This window comes from Lampetra planeri, unplaced genomic scaffold, assembly GCF_965212315.1.
Source record: "Lampetra planeri unplaced genomic scaffold, kcLamPlan1.2.h2 scaffold_869, whole genome shotgun sequence".
Lineage (NCBI taxonomy): Eukaryota > Metazoa > Chordata > Hyperoartia > Petromyzontiformes > Petromyzontidae > Lampetra > Lampetra planeri.
The window spans coordinates 3,489-28,103 of record NW_027615691.1 but is presented as its reverse complement, the minus strand read 5'-3'; the positions used below and the strand labels follow the sequence as shown (position 1 = coordinate 28,103).

The following is a 24,615-nucleotide window of genomic DNA, read 5'->3' as shown; positions in this document are numbered from 1 at the left end:
AAAACAGGAACTGTGACATCGTCTGTAGACTGGCCTGTTTACAGATATGTGCGTCCATGTTACCCCAGCTAACCTCAATGTAAAGGTCACCACCGCCATTAGGAGGAAATCAATTAGGATCAGCAGCAGCTCGAACAGATTGTCGGTCCTTGCTGCTGCAGAAACAGGAATACGTTTCCCAAATTACAACTGATATTTCAATAGTTGCTGCTCCTTGCTTTTTGACGCCTTCCATCGACAAAGTAGAACAGAGTGAAACACGTTTGGGGACTTGAAATCCTCCCATGGCAGTGATTGTGTCAGTGGGAATGCTTGTGAGAAGTGTCAGATGTGAGTTGTTTGCAGGTAGCTGTAGTAAGACTTTCCCCTGTGAAACACTGCGACGGCACGACAGCGTGACGCTCATGGAAATACAACCCAAATATGAGCCCTCTGCGGGGAGCACAGGGTGCATGAAACAGGTGTGCTTGTTTTCTTTTATGGATTCATAAGCTCCAGAAAAACAAATGTGCTTGTTGGAATCTGTGGCAGCGATCAGCCTGACGTTCGCTCACAGGAACAGTCTGTTTTCTGAGGAGAGAGGACATAAATTGTGGGGTGTATGGAGACTAGTGTGGTGATTTACTGTTAGCAGGGAGGACAAAGTTTAATTGTTTTGTGTAATAACGTTTATTTAGAGCATATTAGTTTAAATTTGAGTGTATGACACAAATTATATTTAATAAATCTGAGAGAGAATAGGTGGTAGTTGTGGTAGCAGTAAGGGTAGGTGTGTTACAGAAATTAATTAGAAAATCAACAGAAGTGTAAGTTAGAATACTGGAGACTGTGGACATATTGATTGGCTGTGGATGGATTTACACACTTAACGTGAGCCCTGAGCAACCTTCTACGGTTCAAACCAACAGAGATCAATGCTGAACTATAGATCAGTTAAACATATCTAGAACATGCTAGAATTCATATTCATCTCCTTCATTCAGTGAAAATGTCAATATTCCTAGGGGGAGTCTGGCACGTTTCTGGAAGCATTCCTGCAACCTGTTCAGAAAGAAAATCAAAATTCCAAAAGTAACACAATAGTTACTGTCCCTTGTGACTGGTTACTTTTATGGGGGAATAATTCAGTTACTAATTAGTCAGTGAGCAGCTAGGAACTGTAACTAATTACTTTGTAAAGGTATTGCATCTGGCGATTACTCACTAGAATATAAGATTCAACCTCCAGGAAGTCGTACTGAGATGTCTGTTTAAAAGGAGCGCTGTGCCAGGCCGCTGATATTTCCACTAAATGAGAGTGAGGGGTAAAAAAGACACTTGAAGGACACATGGAATTTCAGCACAGCCCGCTGTTGTGTCATGGCGTGAGGCTGCCAGACGTATCACTGGCCCACGTTCCACAGGCTGAACAGACCACTCAGCACCATGTGGGATTGACAATATTGATGTGGCACGTCTGCCTCATTCACAGTCACGGGGTCCTAACAGCCGACAGGGAAGCTCTTCTAAGTGGGGATGAGTCATTTTAGGTGTATGTATTTGTGTGTGTGTGTGTGTGTGTGTTGGGGGGAGTGGTGTCACTACTGTTTGAACCAGACATGTTGTTAATAGCAGGGCATATGACCGTGCAAAAATGATTGCGATTAGTTCACAAAAAATTATTTCCTTCACACAAACCCCGAGAGGCACTTGGAGGAGCCTTCCCCTGCACAAGAAACACTTAAAAGAACACTTAAAATATATGCAGTGTGCTTACCAAGCCCCTTTGGTGTGATGCCGCTGCTGTCTGCGGGGTTGACCGCCCAGTAGTAGTACTTGAGCATATACATAAGCTGCAGTACCGTGCCTACGCGTCGAATCGTGTTGTAGATGGTCGCCGTGCCAATGAATTCAGCAGAGAGGTACGTGTACAGAGAGAGCTGGATCTGGAGTGAGAACACATACATTTGTATCCATGTCATTAATTGCAGAGGAGAAGCACTTTTTAAGTATATGCAATGACAGCCAAATCCCCTGAGCCTTACCTTTGGAGACCGTTAATATGTTTTACTGTGGTGGATTGCAGCAGCTGAGCCCATTATCCATCCTGCTTTATGCCAGTGGTGGCCACTGACCCTGTATTAGTCATTTTTATAATTGTTGCAGCTCGGCGCTGCTCAGTAATGATTAGCACGTCCGCTGAAATTAGCAACAGACCAGACAAGAATCCGTAATACCACTAGTCATTCAAGCACTAAATACCAAGGGCTTTTTCCCATTTGTCATAAACGGCTTGAGCCGGTGCAGGAGGTGAAAATGCGGTGAGGATGGTTTGTGGTTACTGAAATGAAACGATGGGCATAACTCAGCACCACACAAGTATGAAATTGTATTTGTCTACCAGGACACAGTCGGTAAGTCCTTGTAATAAATGCATGTTACAAGCTCCCATCATTTACACAGCTGGACGTGCTGCTCGCAGCGAGGAGACAGGGACAGAGGGAATATGGATTGTGTAGCATCTCCTGAGGGAAGGAGCCTGTGCAGCCGTCGGTGGAGGCGTATCACAGAGTGGTCGAACCCACTTCATTACCTTACTGCTTCTCTCATTTGTTTCCACCCTCTTCCCCTGTGCTCTATTTTAGAGGACTGTCTGTTGCAGGCAAGCCTCAAGACACTTTTTTTTTAATTTATTGCCTCCTCATATTTATTCATGGCCTGGTGCTACCAGCAGCGTTCCTGAGGCGAATGCATTCGCGACACAAGCTCAGCCTCTGTGATATACGTCATCTGGCTTTCTTCATGGGTCATTACATGAGAAAAGGGGGAAGAAACTTTGAAATGTACATTAAAAAAACAAAATTGCTGTTTGTTGTTCAGAATATCAGAAAGAGACAACAAAGCATGAAGCATTTAGGTGCAGTGAATCTTACAAACCCTTGTTTTGGCGATAATGTTCTTAAATTAACTGAAAAGGAGAGTCTGAGGAGATATTTGAAACCAAAAATATGTGTTGTCATCGAAGCCTCCTTGACAGGGCTGTTCAGGTTTTAGTTGTCATTTCAAAATTTATCAAGAACACTTATTGCAGGAGTTTTTGACGGGGTATTTTTTATACACTTGCTTACTTGCTTGTGGCATCATACAACACAAGCTGAGCTCCAACTGTTGTCCGTGGTGGCAAACAGAAAGCCCCCCCTAACCTCGGATATCCCACCTGCCGCTCGCTCAAACTCTTTTGAGTCAATTTCAACGACTCGTTCACACAGTACTGACTTATTTGTTGTCAGTCTGAATGAGGTAAAAGCACAGAACATGTTGTTTATCAACTAAGAACGTTTCCTCCAAACTATGTTGTGATGAAAGTAGAAAAGTCTTTTCTCCTAGTAATTACGTACTGTATACCACCGCACTTAAAACACACCAGTCACCTGTGTTTAACTGATGATGTATTTAAGAAAACAGCAGAAAAATGTGACTCAGAATGTCCTCAAAGGCCCACAGAGAATCCTTTTAACTTGGAAGACACTTGGCAGTGGTTTGGTTAGTAAATGTATGTCTGTATGTAAATGTGAGCGGAGCTGATGAAGAGCTCAAAGTTTCAAAGGACCCCAGCAAGAAAGAATCAATGGGTTGCAGGATGAAGGAGTGGATTCACGCCTACATCATGATGACTTACTTCACTGACACTTTCACAGTCCAGTGACAAAGGTTTGAGCCACCAATCTCTACGGACGCCATGACAGAGTACATCAAGTTTTCACCTGACAAACACCCAGCTCAGCCGGCTCACATGGGCCGAGCTGGGCTGAGTTACAGTACATGAGTCCGCTCACCTTGGCAGGGGTGTGGATCCAGATGGCAGCATTGAACAGGATGTGGTCGCACAGCTGTTTGAGCAGTGGCGCCCCATGTCCCAGGCCGTCCAGATATTTAGCAAAGGAAAGGAACTGCTCCAGCACGGCCCTGGTGATGTGCGCACGTGACGACTGCAGGAGGAAGCACAAAGTCGCTTTCTTTACACCAACGCTGAAAAGGCCAAATTAATATTGTTGTGAGTGTATGTGTGTTTGTACCCTGTCTGCAGCGTTACGAGATGACCTTGCGGTAACTCTTTTAAAATCGCTCTTTGCATTTGTGGAAAAGAACGACACGCTAACAAATTCAATGCTGAATACGAAGCAGAAGCATTTGTTAACAGCTATGGAGAAAAAAAAGGAAACATTGCTTTGTGACAAATGCCGGTAGCTGGCACCCTCTCTTACACAAAGATGTGCAATGCTCCTTTTAAGAAACCTACGTTAAAAAATACGTCACTGTGCAGGTACAGTAATATTTCCATGAATGCAAACAAATGAAAAACAATGAAAAAAAGAAAAAATAACCAGACTATTACTGACAAAGACATGTTCCGATGATCAATGAATTTATTAGAGGAGATAAAATGAATGGAGGAGGATAATATCGGGTGGAAATCAGAGTATAGGTGGAAAAGAGCTGAATGGTGGAGGTCGGTGATTTTCTAGTTGTCAAATACATTTTGACACTACTGAGTCTGAAGTAGAGACACAGTAGCTCGGAGACTCAAACCTTTAAATGCTTAACTTTGCACAAAAAAAAAAAAGTCAGGTTACGGCCCCGGTGTGGCAGCTGTTCTCTGCCCAGGTGGGGAGTTGATAAGGGCGGGAGAGAGAGAAAAATTACAGCACAGGAGAAGGGAGGGTGTGGCATAAACAGATCGTGAACAGATGGTGCGATATGTGGAAGTGTGAAACTTGGCAGCGGGATCCGGGCAGGAAGAAAATAATAATAATAAAAAATAAAACTTCTCAGGTGACTCTGGCTCTTAGTTACCAGCCGCTGATGCCTGAGGGCAGACGAGCCACTGAGCAGCAAAGTAGAGTTATTCCTCCAATAGAGCCAAACCTCCGGGGCACGCGCAAGCTGCTGGATGTGCAATGCATGATGGGTAAATAAACACTGATGTGGACAGAGTGAAACTGAAGCAGGTCAGAGGAGAAAAGAGTTTTGTGGTCGTTTCAGGTAAAACACACATTCAGGTTTCTGCTACAATCGATGGAGGATCCGACGGGTGAGAGAGCGTGGAGAGTTCACACAGGGAACCTTCAAAGTGGGCAGGCGAAAACAAGTTTCAGAGGCAGGTGCTTTTTGTCGTTTCGTCTCAGAAATCCCAGACTTGCAGAAAAAAAACATGATCCTGTCTGGACTTTTAATGTGATTTCAATGCCTGAAATGTCGTAGAGGTAAATATTGGAGCCATGCTTCACAAACTAAGTATCTGCTGAACTGTCTGACACGAGTTTGAGACGTGTCTCGACCTCGGCGTCAGTGTCACGATCACGATTCACTTTACAGAAGGTGTCTCCTTGTTCTCTGGTGTCTTTGTTGATGTCTTTTTAATTTTGTTTGACATTCTGCTTCCAGCTACATTTTAAACACATTATCTGCCGGCTCTTTCATCTTAATTTAAAACTATAACCGTGAACTTTTCCCTCTTTGATTCTTGCATGAGTCATTTTCATCACTTCCAACATTTAAAACTTAAATAAAACTAGAAGAGTTCCATTTCAAAGCCTTAATAGACCAGATAGAATCATGAGCTCCAGCATATCATGACACGTTCTTTATTCCGAGGAAGAATTAGTTTGACATATTGAATTTCAGATCACTGTTCAAAGACAAAATAAATGAAGACTTTGTGAGTCAGCATATCTCCAACCATTGGTTCAGATACAACATACTGAAGTCTGTTTTGTAACCCATTCCATCCAGAGCATACAACATGTAGATTATGCAAGTGATTTCATATAGTTACCTTCTCCAACAGATATCCAATCACCAAAAAGCCTTTTCCCCCCAGCATCTGCTCCTGCATGGCCACAGAGCTCTTGAGAAGCTCGACCAGAAAGGCCAAGAGAGTGGCGCTGCAAAAGAAGGAGACATATAATCTCACAGGAATAAAACAGCCATTTATGAGCTGTGGCCCTTCAGAAACCTGCGTGTGATGGGGGAAGAGTTTTCTGTGAACTCCATAAGCAGAGGAGAAAGGGGTTATTTTCAGAGGATCCCATCAATCATCTGGAATTTCAGCTCACCTCTCTCCCGTCAATTCAGAAGAAAAAAAGCTCCCCAGGAGACAGAACGGTCTCAAAAGGAAAGAGATGTGTGTGTGTGTGCACATAAAAATATATCTGTGCTTGTCTGTTAGGTGGCAGGATAGGTCCGCTGAAGGTGCTTTTTTTTTTCTTCTTTCATGCTGCATTTTTGGTCTTTGGCCGAGAGACAGTGATGCTTGGTGATGCTTCTTAATCAGCTTTCCCTCCCTTCCTCTGGCGGCAATCCGCTCGAGCACAACAGTAACGAAGCCACAATCACTTCAGTGCAGCCTTGTCCAGAGATGCAGGCCTGCATGTACACTACATGCATACAAAGTCATATTATCTGATGTCACCAAGCGTGCTGGCATTTCCTCCATGCGGATGAAGAGCAACTGTGTGATCTTGGATATCAAACCACAAGCACAAGAACGTCCTGTTTGGCTGAGCAGCACTGACTGAGGATGAAGGTAATACTTTTTCATTTTTCATCACTATTCCTTCTTTAATTTTGTCACTTTTAATCGACATACAACACAGGACCATGAAATAATGAATTAGTGAAAAATAATATACATTTTTACATAAAATGAATTCGTATTTTAATGAATTAATGACACATTTAAATCATTATTTAATGATGTATTTATTTCATTAATTTTGCCACTTTTAGTCCTCCATACACGGCCCCCAGGCATGGTTGAGGGTTAATAGTTAAAGAAGCTTTCAGAGCCAGAAAGCAAAGCAAAGCGGCAAACTGCGAGTCCAACCCTCTACATGCCAGCGAGGGAGAGAGAGACGGCAGAGATGAGAGGACACTATAGAGACGTGGAGCTTCGGGCGGCTGTGTGGCCGCTCCTGTGCGTAGCCCTTCAGACCGCAGCCATTGAACTAACACCCAATCAGAGGCGAGCTCCATCTCCCTGCAGAGCTCAGAGGGAGAGCTTTGGACCAGGCTGCTCAGAATGAAGGGGAGGAGAGGAGAGGAGCTGAGAACCAGTGAGATGAAAAAATAATTAAAACTGGACTGAGCTTGACCGCGGCTGACGCTTGCGTAGGTATGATTTATTACAGATACACTGGTACCACTCTACAGACGTGATGAAGAAAAGCACTGGTTATTTCACCAGTTACCGTACTCTGTTCTGGATGTCAGAACTTCATCGCCAAGATGTCTGTGTTGTGTGCGTTTGATCCTTTCCCTTCCCTTTTCTCACACAACGCACACAAAGCTGCTAACCGAATCAACGGCAGAGCAGAGCAGTGCAAACAAATTTGCCAGCATGAGGTTTCTTCTTTGAGGCAGCCACATTTTAATTCACAATTTTTCATGAGCAGAAATGCAATTCTCCCACTATGTCCTTTTCTCTTGCCGGGATCCTGAACTCTGTGTGTGTGTGTGTGTGTGTGTGTGTGTGTGTGTGTGTGTGTGTGTGTGTGTGTGTGTGTGTGTTTGTGTGTTAATCTCTGATCTTGTCAATTGTGTCACAGTGACATAGCTGTTCTTCTCATACATTAACTATAATATCATGAATTATAATATTTAAATATCTTACTATTTTTTTTGACTAGTTTAATGGACTTTTTTTAATTTAATAAACTGAAATGAATAATAACAAAATAAAAAATTAAATTAAATTAATAAAATAAAATAAATAAAATTGTTATTTATATATATTGTTATTGTCTAGTGTGTTCTTTAACATAGCAGCCATTCACTGAAGTGACCACTGTGCATTGAAATCAGTCATATTAAAAACCAAATCAGAGCCCAACCAATGAGCCTATATTCAATCATTCAATCTACATCCCTGCTTTAACAAAGTACCCAGCGTACACAGTGGTCCTGTAACTGTACGTCGTCGTCTTACCACACTGTGGTCTCCACCTGGCTGTCATGTGACTGATGACAATCCAGCTGAGCAAAGAGGGGGAAGAGAACCTGGATGCCCCCGATGGAGTGGATGGCGCGGTGGATGGAGTGAGTCACTGTGGCTTTCACATCCTGAGGAAACAGCAGTTAATCCATATTTAGGGCTTGTGTGCACCGAGTCAGAGCTGTTGTCCTCTGACACACTGACCTGCAGCATGAGGGCGTGAGGTGAGTGCACGAAGATGGAGGCATTTTCTTTCGGCGAGGACTCCAGGCACAACTGTGCATCGGTGGCCTTGGCGTTATACGTGAAGGCGATGGAGCTGGCCAGTTTGCTGTCGTACAGCACCTGCTTGTGATGTTCTGCTAAGTGGATGTCACTCTCTGACTTGAACTTAAAGGTGCTCTGGGGAGGAGAGAGATGAAACGGGAAAGAGGGAGATGTTAGAGTGACACCAAGTTCCTTCCTGCATGAGCAGTTTCATCTTTAAATGTCAATGAAGATCAACTCACGGAAAGAGACTTTTTTCTTTTAACTGGCAACCACTGACTTCTAGAGGTCAGCATGTTATTTTTAGACCCTGACAAATGGTCTCATTATGACAGAAATGCATTGACTGAAGCTGACTTCCTCATCTCACCCTCACTCACAGTCTCCCATATCACCCCCCCCATAATAATATATATTTATCCACTCTGTGTACATTCTAAAACATAACATGTACAGAAAACTTCTGCTGCTACATATATTTCATTTTATTTTATTTTTATTCTTTTTTTTTCCTTCTGTTGTGCATGTATATTGTCTACGTTTGTGTTAGGAATGTCTTGTCTTTTTTATTTTGTCACCATAGGAAGAGAGAATCAGCCTCTCGATTCCCCTGTATGTCTGATACATGTGGTTAAACTGACAGTTTCAGATTTGTATACATACAGTATATTTGTAATTGCAATATTTGTTTTGATATGACACTATTTTCCAAGATCTGAAAAGCAGTAGCTTAAATGTTTTTTTTAGCAACACACACCAATATTGGGACTGTTTAGAAGCAAAGAACTAATTGTGTGAGGACGAGGACAGTAATTATGTTGCTGTAGGTTGAAGCGAGATGTCATTTCCAATCAATACAGGATTCAACTAGTCTATTCTACTATTTTATTTGTAAAGCCCAACGTCACAAATTACAATTGCCACTATGGAGTCTGCACATCACAACACCGTCTGTCCTTAGCATCTCCATCAGCAGAAGGAACAAAAACAGGAACGATCCCTCTCCATGGGATGGACGGAAGGATCATGACGATGGACAATGAGAACACTAAAGCAGAGCAGCAGCAACCTGCATCATCTTGTCTGCTTGGTGGCATTCAGGACGTGTAACCCTTGTAACGAACCACAGACAGGAAATTATCCTGGCTATATAGGTGAATATAATTCCTCAGTTTCCTCTGTTTTATTTTTCATGTAATAACTGGATCCGTCCCCTCCTGAGCCTCGACAGTGATTAAAAGAAGAGGGGGCTGCTGGGATCAAAGTTTGCTTCCAGCTGATTGTTTACCTGCATCGTCTAACCAAGCCGTTTACTACAGGCAGCAATTTCTGAGCCAAGGACAGTCACTGGCGGAATCCCCTGCAGATAAAAATGCTGCAATGAAAGCAGACTTTTATGTAGTGCACATTAAGATCAGGGGCAGCTGAGGCTCAGGAGTTACAGAGGGTCGTTTGGGAATTTCAAGGTTACGAGATTGATCCTTGGGCAAAACAGTGAATGTGCTTGCGACGGCTTCATTCTGTGTCACAGTGAGCATGTTAAGTGGAGGGAAGACCAGAAATGTCTTTTTTTATAAATTCTGCAGATGCACTTATTTAATGAAGGCAAAGGTTTCAGATGTGAGGGTGACAGCAGGTGTAAAGTTAGTTGGTTAAAAAACAGCGCAACTGAGGAGAAGTGAAACAGATACTAATTGAGCAAAGCAGGTTGCACCAGGACATAGACACACCCGAACAGAGACGAGGAGAAAGCAATAACAGCCAGAGGAAAACAGGGTCGACGGGAACAATGGGAAACAGGAACACAATGAACACTGAGGAATCCAAAACCTGAAAGGCCAGACACTGAAACAATCACAAGAGTAGAGACACTTTTGTCTTTTTTGCTTTGAGTGGAATTACATTTCTGATAGTTTAGACTGCTTTTTCTTTTGGTATTTAGAACAAAACAGAACTTATTGAAGAAGAAAAGAGAACAAAAGGGTTATTTGTAAATATAATCATGGACATTTAATGAACTTTTTTTGGTGGAGGTGTTTCAAAATATTATGTTGTTTGCTGTCAAGTTTTTAGGGTTAGTGGAAATACACGTACTTTGTGCGGTTAAGCTGTAGTGTAGGGGGTTTAAAAGACAAACGACAGACCAAAATTGACCAAATGAAGTCAAATTGTCCATCTCCATCCATCACTTGCAAAGTTTGTGATTCTCTTCAAATTATAGTCATCAAACTGACAGACTCACGACTCCTTGACTTAAGACGCCACTGAGCCTTTAATCAAATATTACACACACCATTAATTCATCCTGAACCTGTCACCACTCGGGGCTGACACAAACAACAACCATTCACACTCACACAACTTAACCTCTCAAACTCAAACTGTGTGATTTCCACAGGTTCAAACCCAGAACTTCAGTGAATCTGTCAGCGACGTGCCCAAACTTCAAGTTGAACCTCAACTTCATAACTTAGTCTAACAGGATTTTCTGATGGCTTTGTTAAAATAAAAAAGGAAGATGACTGAATTAAACATCCAGTGCAGAATAAATGAAACACACTCCAGCTGAACTATTAATGATGGGGGAAATCCTGCCGGTGATGAGAAGACAATAGAGACAGTTACTGAAAGGAGAAAAGAGTAAACAGGGAGTAAACAGGCACATCACCGCTGTAACCTAGGAGACAAATATACAATCAAGAAACTGTGGTTCAGTACAGGCTGATTCAAATATTTTTCAAAAAGATTTGATCAAAACACATAAAAAATTCAGTTGTTTTAAAACCAAAGTCGAGTTTTCTCTCTTTTTTTTGCCCTTATTTTTGAATTTTTGTAAACAGCAGCATTATTTTAATGTTTTAGATGGCAGCTCCTGAAAGCAAGAGGGCTGAACCCGGTTTAATGGCACATCATCTTCCAGTCAGATGATAAAAGAGCACAAGAGGTATCCATGATCAAGTTGAAACAGAAGCCAGCATGCAATCTCATCATGGAGTCTCTCTCATCCTTCAAAAGTTACTGCTCATGAGACCCAAGTGACAAGAAATAACAAGCTCCAGTGCCCGGTGCTTCAAGCGTGAGCTGCCTTAAAATAATGATCTTGTGGGTTATGGCGAACAAACCCAGGCTCCATGACCAACATCATTCCAGTCAGACATACAAAAGAATTAGTGCACAGCTGCCTCCTCCGTCTCCTGCTGCAGGAGGCCATCGTTGACCAGGGGTTTACCTGTGAGGCCTGCTCAGACAAATGCTTGTCTGCTCGACAAGGTGCAGGAAAGGATTCATTCACAGTTCCTTCATGACACAACATAATCTCTGAAGTTTATTTTTTTTACCTCTGCCAAGGAGGTTTTCTTTTTGCCGGTGTTTATGATTATGATTTTCAGGAAATGATCATCCGCTTGCTCCAGTTCCAGGTCACGGTTGTGCTGGAGCTAATCCACAGCTACCAACAGATGACCATTCAGACTCACATTCACACCTACTGTACGGAATGTACGGTGACTAATTAACCTCAGCAACCCAAAGGTTTGGGGTTTGAGCCCTCCCAGGGACGGAGGTTTGATTTTTGTTTTACTATTGAAATAAAAAAAGAAAAATTAAGAATAAAAAGAAAAATATAGAGCACAGAGAGCATTTGTGTAACAGGATTACCAATGTTGATTATTTGACTATTAGTGACAAAGTCATGTTTTGATGATCAAAGAACTTATTAGAGGAGAGAGTGAATGGAGGAGGGTAATATAGGGTGGTAATCACAACATGGGTGGAAATGAGCTGCTTGGTGGAGGTCTGAGCTCTGAAAGATTTTCCAGTTATTCATTTATTTACACTGATCTACCTGGTATTATGACATTGCAGATCATTCCATTATTAATATTCCATTTATTCATTTTTTTATTTTTTGCTAATTTACTTTTTCTTGTGTGTAGTCCAATGTATTATTCTTGCTGTCTTGTTCATTTTAACTGTCTCCCACAAAGTGACTGAGTACTGGGGAAAGCGCTTATAAATAAAATGTGTTATTTATTTGTCTGTTTATTTATTCTAAAATCAGATGGAGCTGTTAGAATTTGGTCATGCGGTTGTTTCCCCACAATGTTTTTGTTTTGATAGTGCACCAAAATATCTTACCTTTGATCGGAATTTGTCATATCCTGAATGTCCTGCTTCTGCAGGTGCCTTTACACTATTAAAACACATCTAGTATCTCTTTCTGGAAAGAGATAACTCTTCTTCAACTCTTCTTCCTCTTCTTCTGAGGTGTTCTGGGTCTACCCCCCACTGGTCCTATGTGCCCCTGTGCTCTGAGGCAACAAGATCAGACCACTGAGTTCCCTGCAGTTATCTGTGCATTTCACCTTGATGAAACAAATTTCGGCAGCTTGATCTCCGATCTGATCTCAATCTTTTAGTCATTTCCTGAAGCTCACAACTGCAGTAGAGTGTTGGAACATCAGTAAATGTTTCGCAGGAACTACATTACTGCAGATCGCATTATTACAAAAATAGTTGTAAAAGTATATGAAGTAAACGTGTACAGCTCTACTCTAGTAACCAGATGTTCGTTTCTATACCTGCAAAGACTTTGTCATTCCTTTTTCTCCAGACACACATCTCATCCTCATACACACTTGTAGATAAAGATGAACAATATGCTAATATTCTTTCACTCTATAGATATCTTGAGAGGCAGACGGTTTAAGCAGGTGACTTTTTATATTGGTGAGCTTGTCGTGTGATTTTCTGACATCAGATTATGGGTGTTGGGAGGAGATAACACTTATCTTTCCTGACCAGCGAGGACCAGGATTGCTCAGCTCCTCAGTCTCCTCTGCAGGAGCCAGCGGTGCATACAGTGGAGACGCACTGGCACAAACTCAATAGGCTAATCTCTCCTTATGCAGAACGTTGACGATGGAGGCAAAGACAGAAATAACCAGGGTGCACCATGAGGAAAAAAAACAACATAATGTGATGCTTTAATTGTTCTGACTCGCTGGAGCAATGACTAATGCACAGGATCTGTCAGTGGGACACGGCTTGTGACGCAAGTGAAAGCGGTAAGAAGTTATCCAACCTAAACACATCAAGAGATTATAGCCGGAAATCAACACTGATATAGTAAGACACTACATTTTTACAGTTCACTGTGCAGATATCCTTTTTCTCTTCCACCTCCGCATGTATTTTTATCCTGCACATCGTCGAAAAACAGGTGGGATTGTGAACACACGCTGCAGTATTCCAGGTCAGCCAGAAGAGATTCAACAAACAAAGAGGAAATTAAACGTCACAAGTATTCACCTCACTGAAGAACTGATGGAGGCTCAGTCCTGAGGAAGATTTACGGAACATTTCTATACTTGTCCTGCCTTTGTCCGGAGCAGGAAATGTCTGACAGACACACCAGACAGAACAGGAAGTCACTATATCGTGAACTTACCTGATGTGACCATGTGTGTGTATGTATGTGTCAAAATGACACATATTTGGGCCCAGAATGATGGTTCGATGTGGCCGGAACCACAAGTGAATCTCTGCAGCTGTTGGTTTGAACCCAGAGGTGGAGCAGGGTGACATCTCAACACTCAGGACAGTGGGTTTAGAAACCTAGATCTAGACTACATAAGAGCTACAAGAGACTTTGAGATAAAATACCCATTTTTCAGCAAGCTAGTCACAGAAATGGGAAAGTGGGGTAGAAGTGTTGGAAGTTTAAGTGAAACAGTCAGAAGTTCATCTAGTTTCAGAGAGCAATTTCACATGGAGCAATTTGAAAAGAGCCCCAGGAACAGATTCAGCTAACTGGTCTGTCAGATTTGCGGCCATGAATCCTTGTATGCAGCAGAAACTGGAACCCTGGGCAGCAAAAATGTCTTCAAACCACAGAGTTGATACATAATATGTGAGTGAGTGGGACCTTGTCAAACATGATGCGTGCGAACGAAAAGACCCGAGAACATGAAAGAAAAAATACTGTGACTTCTTTTTTTCTGCTTCATCTTCGGAGGCCAGCTGAACAGAAAATCCTGAGAACACACTGATATCTGCCGCTGTCACTGCAGCAGCACTCAATTAAAACCAACAAGCTTCTCACGTCTGCTGGATTGCACAACCGCCAAGCCTGGCAACGTCCTGACCTGCGTCCCCTCCCTCCACGCCGCTGCCTGCACCATTCACAGCTTCATCAGCTGCAGGTAATTGTCTCTCTGGGACGCGCTCCATCTTTTGTTCTTTTCTCGATTAACCTGAAGCATTGCTCCATTGCTGTTAGAAGGACTGGAACCACAATTACATTTGTGTGTGTCGGGGGCAGAGAGTCCCCAGTCCCAGAATGAAACACAAACATCTGAGAAACCAGCAAAGACGAGTTTAAAAAGTCACCAGCCATGTTTCCATCCAAAACTGATTCAAATCATTGGGAAACGCACATTCAACGAAATATAAATCATGTGTCTTTCCATGAAAAATACAGACTTCATCAGCCTTTTTAGATGCGCATCTACAGTCATGGAAAATATCATTAGACCAATTGTTTTCTTCAATTTCTTGTTCATTTTAATACCTGGTCCCACTAAAGGTACATTTGTTTGGAGAAGCATAATAATGGCAAAAATTAATGGAAAATTTTCTATGGTTTTCTTGAGAATAACCAACATCACTTTGTTTCTTCCATCATTGGCAGTGGAACTGCACGGACTAAAACTGTCTGTCTGTTAGTCACATGATACACACTGCAGTTGGTCCTTGGTCAGATAACCATTGTTTCTGATGACTGCAGCCATGCGTCTGGGTCGGTGGTCTAATATTTTTTCCATGACTGTATAGGTATCGCATCGGAAAATGATGATGGGAGCGTCAACATTCAAAACTAAACTTCCAGGTTTTGGTGGATTCAAAAAATGTTGATTCACAAAATGGGGATGGAAACAGTTCTGTTCAAATTAAGTCTGACATAGCGTACATGTACAAAGCTTCCTGCAATGCTGAAACGCACCAGACTTCCCTTGGAAATCTTGATATTTTAGAATTTTCATCACTGAATGACGGAGATGAACACTGATTTTAACATGTTCTGCATATTTTTAACTGATCTACAGGTCAGCATTGATCTCTGTCAGTTTAAACCGTGAAGATCAGTCAGGACCTACGTCCAGTGCGTAAATACCTCCACAGCCAATGCTCCTATCTCTATTCTCTCGTATTTACGCTGCGATACTTGTAGATGTGCATCTAAGGAGAAAAGTCTGGAATCATCATCAGGCAGATGGAGAACAAACCGGTTCAGAGCCGATTGTGTCCCTTCCTCTCCCTTTCAGTGCAGAGTAAAAAACTGCTTGAATAAAAAAGAAAAATGCAAATTGAATGCTTTGTCACCATAAGATAAGAATTTGCTGCTGAATCCTCTTTTGGAGGAGTCCTCTGGTGGTAGGTCAGCCTTCTTCTGGGTTCACAACCTTTGCCAAGACGACTGCAGGAGTGCTAACGTCTGGAGCAGCTGATACAAGTCAGCTCGAGGGTCTATCCCCCCCCGAGTACCTGCTGCTCGCCTCAGAGTGCTGCCCCATTCTTCTAGAGCAGAGTGTTATTTAAGCAGCTGTTTATCTGTGAGCAAAAAGGTGGTGGTCCCCAAATGGAGACACGAGGAGCGAGGAGCTGCAGCCACCAAACACTGATTTCACAGAGGGATAGGTTATGCAGGCTGCTTTGACGTACTCTAATGTGGCCCCCATCTAGGTCCTACCTTATAGCCTGGACCCAGCTGATGAATTGCAAAGATCTGCGAAGGATTGAGGGCTTCACTGAACACAGAAACAGCTCCGAGCTGCCCACAGAACACTCTGTTAGCGTCCGCCGTCTCTGAGGACCCGAGGAAGCACTTATCATAACTCTGGAAGAGGGAGCAGAGATTTCATACTATGAGATGGAAAGAAAACATGCAGAGCTTAGAAAGTCACAAACAATAAAGAAACACAAAACCCATTTGGGATTTGTAGCCTCAGTAATGTGGATGACCACCGTTGTGTCTGACATTCTGGGGTGATGTTCAGAATCTTATTGTATAACACAGTGTTTGTAGATACATATTTACCCTATATCTAGCTAAGATGTGCATGTTTCTATCCAATTATTTATTCTATCCATTTTGATGTATTTAGCTCATTGTATTTTTTTACCTTTTGTAACTACTCTATATTTTACTTTGTATAATAGAATAGAATGCCATTATTGTCATTTTACAATCCTTGTAGAACAGGATTGGAGAGCTTCTCCATTTCCAGTGCAACAAGTAAAGTATGAAGAAGTGAACATTACAAAAATGAAAAAGTTTTATATAGAATGAATGTCACCAAAAGAGAAAGTTCATTCACAGGTGATATTCACATTCAGGCTGATGTCTAATAGTCTGATACCACACACTGGAGAGATTTTTCAGTCCGTACTTACATCATTGGTGTTAACGTGCCACGCCATGTCTCCATAAGAGACTAGCTGTCCATTGACGTAGCAGCGTATTTCACTGTTCCTCCATCGGCTGTAGATGTGAACTACACTGATCATGTACCACTGGGGAGAGGAGGGGGGGGGGGGATTCAATTACTTTTTTATATTTTTTACAAAGGTCTAAAGCTGGTGTAAATTGTTTGTTTCACAATATAGTAATGCCTGCTGGGTCACTGTTACCTTGTTTTTTTAACAAAAAGAAACCTGATCCTGTTGATGCTCACAGAATAAAGCGATTCCAAACAAAGCAATGATTCAGAGGCTGATTTGATAGCGATGATGTGTCCATGTGCCCTCTGTTAGTTTATCCTTTTAATCAAAAAAGCAATGCCATGAGGGGTCCAACCGAATTACAGACATGCGCAGGTGGGAGGGATATTTGAAAGACATGAGGGGGCGAAGGCAAACCGACCTGAGAGCAATCAGATGGCACTCAAACTCTGAAATCAATAGACAACTTTGTTGTTGTGTTTCTCAGGAGCTGAGCGGTGGCAGCAGGAATCGATAGCTGTCTTACTGGTAAGGTTGGAAATGTTTCACATACGTTTTGGCAAAAACATTATTTCTGATTGTAATTCTAAAGAAGAGGAGAAGTTAACTAACCTTTCACTAAACTGTTTCTGGAAGGGGGGCCCAGGTAAATGTAAAGACATTCAACGTAGTAGCACTAATAACAGCCCATGGTGACGTTTAGTTTTCTGATTATTTTCTGACTATTATTCATTATAATGTGTTTACGGTTGTCAGTCATTCAGGTAACAGTATCAGACGGGGTTAAATCCTAGACAACTACACATCTGAGCAGCTTCTTCTGAACAACTGAACCCAGCAGGTCAGATGAAGCAGTCACAGGGACTCTGGCAGAGCACACCTGTGCCAATATTGACATATTCACTGCTAGAGTGCGTCACACCTAAAGGACTCTACACTTTGACTTGTGTTATTTTTTCCACCTTTCTGTTATTCACATCAGCACTGCACTGAGAGCTGTGGTTTCATTCAAGCTTCACCTGATGACATTATGAGAGCGGCTGAAGAGCAGAGCTGCACTTACCTTCCTGGGCTGAAAATCATATTTCACACAATGCTGGAAACCTTTTCCTTTGGATTTGAGTGACGTCACGATCAGGCAGTTACCAACAAAATGTGCAGAGTAGCCCACGCCCTTACTGGTGCGAAAGCTGTAAACAGAAATACATCATGAGTGCAGCCAGCAGGATGAAATATGTTCCAAACAGAGTTTCTAACTGCAGGTTTATATTTTACAGCCAACAGTAATTTGTCTACATATGTACTGTAGAGAGCAGACATGCGAGAGAGACTGCGATCAGCATCATTTTTAGACAATTTCACCGCATAAACACGAGGCAGAAATCATCGAGAGGCTCCATGTGAAAAATAAAACAAACGTCTGAACACCATTTGGTGCTGTGTTTTCTCCCCCCTCTGATCTGTCACTGTCCTGTTGGATGCTCAGTGCTGAATAACGTGGAGGCATCTCGCTGGAGTTGTTTCACCTGATTTACTTTTATGGACTCACTGACGTTATAGCTACAAGCTGTTTGTATGTTGGACATGTGCACGCTGATGGACGATAACTAAGTCCGCATGTTCAGACATTTTTTAAAAGAACATGACCATAATGGACATAATAGAATAATAATAACAGAATCCTCCCAAAGGATACAAACACTTTTTGATAAACAATGAACATGTACACCTTAGCTGAAGCTACAGGTGTTTATACATCACAATCTCCTGATGTTTGTGGCAATGTTTTTTGTATCATCAGTGTTGAATAAACGTGAAAACAGGACCATGGGACCATTTCTTGTAAGAACAACTTGTTATGAATTGAGGAGATGTTACATCTGTGACTGAATCTTGTGTGAATTCATCTGTATTGGCATGTATGTGTCGGTACCACTACCCCCCGCAACCCCCAACAGAGCTGTCTCAAAGTGTCAAAAAGAAATGAAAACTTTATTTTGTTTGATTTTATTTGATTAAAATATGATTTATCAGGCAGCACTAGTCTACAGCTTGTTAAATGTCCTGCTGCCTGTCATGGCCAGGATGCTCTTAAAAAAAACTTTTTTACCGCATGGTAAAATAAAGATAATGAAAAAAAGAACAAATAATCAATCTTGATGGTCACAGACAAAATATACAGAAGATCAGTGGAATTAACGTCTGTCCAGAGTCAATAGAATAGATACAGATACCCTGATCTTTCTCTGAGTGGACTGAGCATCTCTCCCATCTTCAACACACGTCCCTCCTCCAGCACCACCAACACCACCCTCCCAACCGCTGGTATCATGAAAAACAAACAGCCCTCTTTGCAGAGCCGATAACCAGAGCATAGGTTTGTGGTGTGGGAACATGTGGGGTGGGATATATGGAGCCCCACACGTTGCTTTCCCAGCCAAGATGCCCCTGCTGACAAGCCTGCTGGTAAATACACATCAGGTGGGAAGCGGCAGACGTGGTCGGCTTCTGAAGATACAATTCTCTTTACTGTCGACATACCCTGCCACTGAGAGCCCACGCCCTCGGAGTGTTGCATAAAGAGGATTAGCCCGGCCTATCTCATCCTGTTTGTGACTTGGCCTATGAGGAATGCCTGCAACATGAATACCAAACAACTTTCACCACTACCCCCCTTTCCCCGTCTGATGTTGCTCTCAAGCTTCAGCGCGAGAGGACTCTTTTATTTTGATCGCAGGCAGTGGCTGATAAACTGATATCTCCAAGCAATTAGCGTAAATGTTCTTTTCCGTCAGACAATTCTACCTTTTCATCTTGAACATCCATTGTCTCCATGGTGATTTTATCCCAAGGCTCATCTCACAAACAGGAAGAACAGTAGCTGAATATCTCTTGGGTTCCGCTAATTACCCAGAAACCCTTAGAAGAGCTGCTATGTAGGCCTTATGGTGCAAAATATTCAAATTTCAGTAAATACCTCCACAAGCCAGTAACAGCCACTTTATTTCATGCTTCCATGGGTTTTAATCGTAATCATCTCAGCTAATTCCACTTCAGTCTATTATACAGTAAATCGTGACAATGTCTGGGGGGGCGGCCCTCACAAACTGTATTATACAAATGTTGAGTTGCTTTTTTCGGTGTCGACCTTGAAAAACAACTTAGATTGGAAAATCAGCGAAAGGTCGACAGCAAATTACTTTCTCAATAAGTGAAAAAAGGCAAAGCAAAGGCAATTGGACTGTTAAAAAACTGGGATGTTTCTCTTTGGTGCCATAATGTAGAGTCACTGGGTGGATCAGCCGCGGCGACAGGAGTCAGGAACGCCTGAGTCGGTACGGCGTTACTCACCAGTAGAGATACGGTTTGTCCTTGTCAACATTGATGTTGTTCAAGGGATCCATTCTGAACCAGGTGTTGAACGTAAACCCGCTCTGATAAGGCCACTTGGCAATAGGAGGTAAAGCGATGGCCTGAGGGATGAGACAGACAGTTATTAAACATAGAAGGAGGCAGAACAGATGAACTCAGATCGAAAATCTGGAAAATGGAAGATGCCGGTGCACAAAAAGTTTTAAATATGATTAACTGTTTTTTCCATGATGGATGGAAGCCTCATCCTAAATCTTACCTGTGACTTTGTAAAATGTTTTCTTGGGTCATGAGTCTCCTTGCACATTAAACATTTTTTAAAATGCAATAACACTTAGGGGATATCAAGTATGTTGTGACCACTGATACTGAATAGAGTCCAGCCTCTATGAAATAAATCCTTTATTCTCACTGTATTTGCATTTGCAATTAATCCAATACAAGGACCTGAAGAGAAGATTAAATCTATATTCAGACCATCACTAAAAAAGATGATTGATAGAAACAACCGCGGGAATGCATCTATGTTCTTTGGTCAAGAGGTAAAAACATGCAGCCAGGCTTCTGACTCAGCTGAGTGTAAAGATTAAGAAGGAAAATGATAATAAGCAGCATTTCCTCCCTCCCTGAGGGTGGAAATGTGTGCATCCCATATTGAAGCACATATTCATAGAACTAGAGAATATTTATTCCACTATATCTGAACACTTCCGTCTTCTTATTTTATTTCAATACTTGTACATTCCATTGACCTTTTTAGCTAATTCTATTCTTGCAATTCTTGGTCGGCGTTGCTGTGACAAAAACAAATTTCCCTGAAAGTATTTCTGATTCGAAATCAACAATCCAAACCAGTTTTCTGTGCACGCTGATGCCAAACATGTTTAAAATCCATTATTATCCTTTTTTATATGCAATAAATTATCTCATGCAATTTCAAACTGGCTTGCGGGATGGAAAACGTTGACTGCTTACTGCTGCGCTGCGACCGGGGAAGTTGAAGAAGGCATCTGGGCCGTGTCTCTGGGGCATCTGATTCAGCACACACAACATTTTGACGGCGTGCTTCGGCTGCTCAGGAGACAAACAGCAATAAGTAGAGAAGTCACCAAGAAACAATTGGGGTGCCTCGTTCGCTCACTCAAGCAATTACACTGCAAACCAACAGCAGAGCAGCTGACACACTCCGGGCCGACAGATTGCGGACTGATCCTTGCTGTCACTCACCCACAGGCTTCCTTCTCCTTGCAGCATGCTGAAGAGAAACTTAAGCTCCTTCACCGTGATGCTGTAGCTGGCGAGAACTCCCAGCATGTCCACTAGCAAGTCTTTCGTAGCCGGTCAGCCACGCCCAGTGCACAATTATGGAGAAAAGAGGAGAGGACGGATAGAAGTGGCATTTTAAAACGATGGACTCTACCCACGCTGCATGCGTGGCGTCTTCACACGCATCAGCTGCAGGGAAAGTATCTTCCTCTCTGGGTGAATTGAGACTTGTAACACGTCCTGGCTGACTGACTTGTAAATCAAAGTGATGACTAAATGGCAGAGCAACACTGCCGCAGGGAAAACCCGTTTATATTTCATGAGCAGAGACATCATTTGTAAGTTACAGGAGCTAGGAATATTACTTACACCGGGAATCTGACTTCTACAGACAACAACACAACACCTGGAGAAGTATCAGCATCATTCTGGAAACGATGAAGGGACCAAAACCCACCAGATGTATTTCACACACAGTCTGGATTCAATAAATAAAAGTTACTGTGAACAAAGACATGTGTTACATCTAGATACTTATGAAGAATTAGGAGCATTATTATATCTTAATACTCTATTCATTTATTTAGAATTTCTCACAAATTTCAGAATGACTTTATTTCCTCCACAACTGTCAATCAATCAGACATTATTTCGATAGCACTGTTGATGAGAAGTCCCTTCAACCATAAAATAGTCCAATACCCAACGAACATGTACAATTGACCACATGTGTTCACGTTTCATCATCATTTCAACCCCAAACTGTCAGAATGATGCTGCATAAGGGCAGTAATTCTTTTATTTTTCGCAGTAGGTTCAGTCACATCGACTCCATGATGCCTTCATGTTCCTTTAGTAAAACTCAGTGTGAAAATATATATTGATTCGTCTGAATTTTTCAGTAATAACTGGCTGACTAGGTGACAGAACTCAACACAAAGCCTGTGTGTATTTGCATGTGTGAGATAGGCTTTTCAGGGCACAATCAGCAGTAAGCTGTAACCATGGTAACAATTGTATGACATGTTGCCACAAAGTCAGTGTACATTAGCTTAATCAGGTTCAACAGACGAGTTTTGTGAAACGTTACTGAAGATTTAGGACTTTTTTTTAACCATCTTTTGTCCAAGCGTTGAGGGTGAAAACACTTAACATTAAATATGCAGATGGAAATGAGTGTTTCCATCCTCCTCCAGCCTGCACATTTACTCAACATGCAGATCTATTAAAAGATATGGAGAGACACATTTGTGGCTTGACTGAGGGTCAAAAGGAAGACAGAACTTGCATTTGCTGGACACAATCAGAATGAGGACTGACGTGCCGCCATCGCTGCTGCTGGACGAACAAAGCTCACCTGCTATGATGTCGTCCACTGAGCTGATCCTGAGGAGCACCTGCTGGATCAGGCCCACCTCCGTGCTCGTCTGGAGGTTCCGCACGCTCTTCCTGAGGATGGCGGTGAACATGCTCCAGATTTCTGCCTGGCAGGTGACGTCACAGTGCTCCAGCAGCTCCACAAGGCAGCTGATGCTTTCCGCATGCTGGATAATGAAGTTTGTTTCCAAATCGAACTCGCCACCCACCAACTGCAGGATAACAGATGGAGAGGAAGAGAGTATATGTTATGTTAATTTGAAGTAAATATCCAGGCATTTGGATGTTTAGTTCAACCCAGTTTTTACCTCCACCAGGTTATCTTTGTTTGTTTGTTTGTCTGTTAGCAAAATAATAATATAATAACTCCAAAAGTACTGAACGGATTTTAATGAAATGTTGAAATACTGATAATGGACCAGGACCAGATGATTAAATGTTGGTAGTGTTCTGGAACCATCTAGATCCAGGAATCAGTTGAAGGATTCTTACTCATTGTAGACAGGGGACATTTTCAGCATCTGAGTCTAGAACTCCACAATAGCAGCAGTGGACTGTCTCTGTGGACCAGTGGTTAGTGGGTCTGTCTGTTAACCAACAGCTTGGGGGTTGGAGTCCACCCAGGGAGGGTTGGGTTTTTTTTTTTTTTTTGCTATTGAAATGAAGAAAAAAATAGAGCTCAGCGGTCTTGATCTGTGTAACAAGGTATTTATTTGACTATTAGTGACAAAGTCATGTTTTGATGATCAATGAATTTATTAGAGGACGAATCGAGAATGGAGGACGATAATATTGGGTAGAAATCACAATATGGGTGGAAATGAGCTGCTTGGTGGAGGTCTGAGCTCTTCCTGTTCTCCAGGTGATGTTAACTGAGAAGAAGCGTTCACATATTATCTGGGTCACATGTTAAAGAGCCGGCCAGCACTGAAACAGGAAGGAGAAGACACATTACTGCCTAAAAGGTTTAGATCGGAATTTAACCACCCATGAAAATAAAATTTAATGAAAGTAAGTGGAGAATGTGGAATGGGGAAGCAACTCTGCAGCTTCTTTTCCAGTCCCAAACGATGCCACGATTAAGAAAGTAGTGAACAACAAATCAATCAATAATGTGCCTCTTCATGTCTAACAAGCATGAAATAAGGCGTCCAGAGAAGTTTGTGGCGAGTATGGAACGCACGAAACGCAAGCTGATGGTGGGCATCGGAGCAAACAGGAGGGAAATGGGCCACGGCAGCCTGGGCACGCTATTGTGATTGACAGGCAATAGCCAGGTGAGATTAAAAGCAGAAGTGAGGATGGAGCAGCACAGGCAGCTCAATAATCAGTCAGTCCTGGTGCAATACATTACGGTGATACGTTTCACTGCTGGAGCTTAAAGACTGCAGAGATCATCTCCGCCCAGAAGGCATTTGCTTTGCAAGTTAAAATAAAGAGGAACATCACATTTGTCTTTCAAGGCCAGAAGTCCAGAGTCCCTACTGGATCCATGCGGTTTAGATTCCAGCCGTTAATCACACCGTTCACACAAACTGTACAATCCGCACAAGTGGTATAATTGTAGTATTCGGATCCCGAGGATAATTTACAGCCATTATGCAACGAGAGGTAAATAAAGACATGAAATTACTGATTACACACTCTTAACCCCCGAAGAGCAGAGCGGAGCCGAGAACGGAAAATCAATCAGTCTGAATGCTACTTCATTTGAATGATTGTAAACCCCTATAATCAATGCAGAGAAATACATGACTGCTGCTACTGCAGTCAGCCTGACTACTCTGTAATGAAAAACGCCTGGAATGACGATTTCAGCCTGTTTATCTACATGGGAATCATGTGTATTTTAAATCTTA

General features: G+C 42.3%; 1 protein-coding gene across 1 annotated transcript in view; it reads right to left on the bottom strand.

Annotated features, from left to right (window-relative positions):
- The window catches only part of LOC144742130 (neurobeachin-like), a gene marked incomplete at both ends in the record, with an annotated part of 31,637 nt that extends 8,669 nt beyond the window's left edge, over positions 1 to 22,968 (bottom strand). The window contains 12 exons of the mRNA XM_078624628.1: positions 1,757 to 1,925; positions 3,816 to 3,968; positions 5,816 to 5,924; positions 7,967 to 8,100; positions 8,177 to 8,374; positions 15,990 to 16,136; positions 16,694 to 16,813; positions 17,805 to 17,931; positions 20,093 to 20,214; positions 21,089 to 21,184; positions 21,341 to 21,441; positions 22,737 to 22,968. Of these exons, the coding sequence (XP_078480754.1) occupies positions 1,757 to 1,925; positions 3,816 to 3,968; positions 5,816 to 5,924; positions 7,967 to 8,100; positions 8,177 to 8,374; positions 15,990 to 16,136; positions 16,694 to 16,813; positions 17,805 to 17,931; positions 20,093 to 20,214; positions 21,089 to 21,184; positions 21,341 to 21,441; positions 22,737 to 22,968 (1,708 nt within the window). The remainder of the gene's footprint in view (positions 1 to 1,756; positions 1,926 to 3,815; positions 3,969 to 5,815; positions 5,925 to 7,966; positions 8,101 to 8,176; positions 8,375 to 15,989; positions 16,137 to 16,693; positions 16,814 to 17,804; positions 17,932 to 20,092; positions 20,215 to 21,088; positions 21,185 to 21,340; positions 21,442 to 22,736) is intronic.
- Positions 22,969 to 24,615: the final 1,647 nt, after the last annotated feature.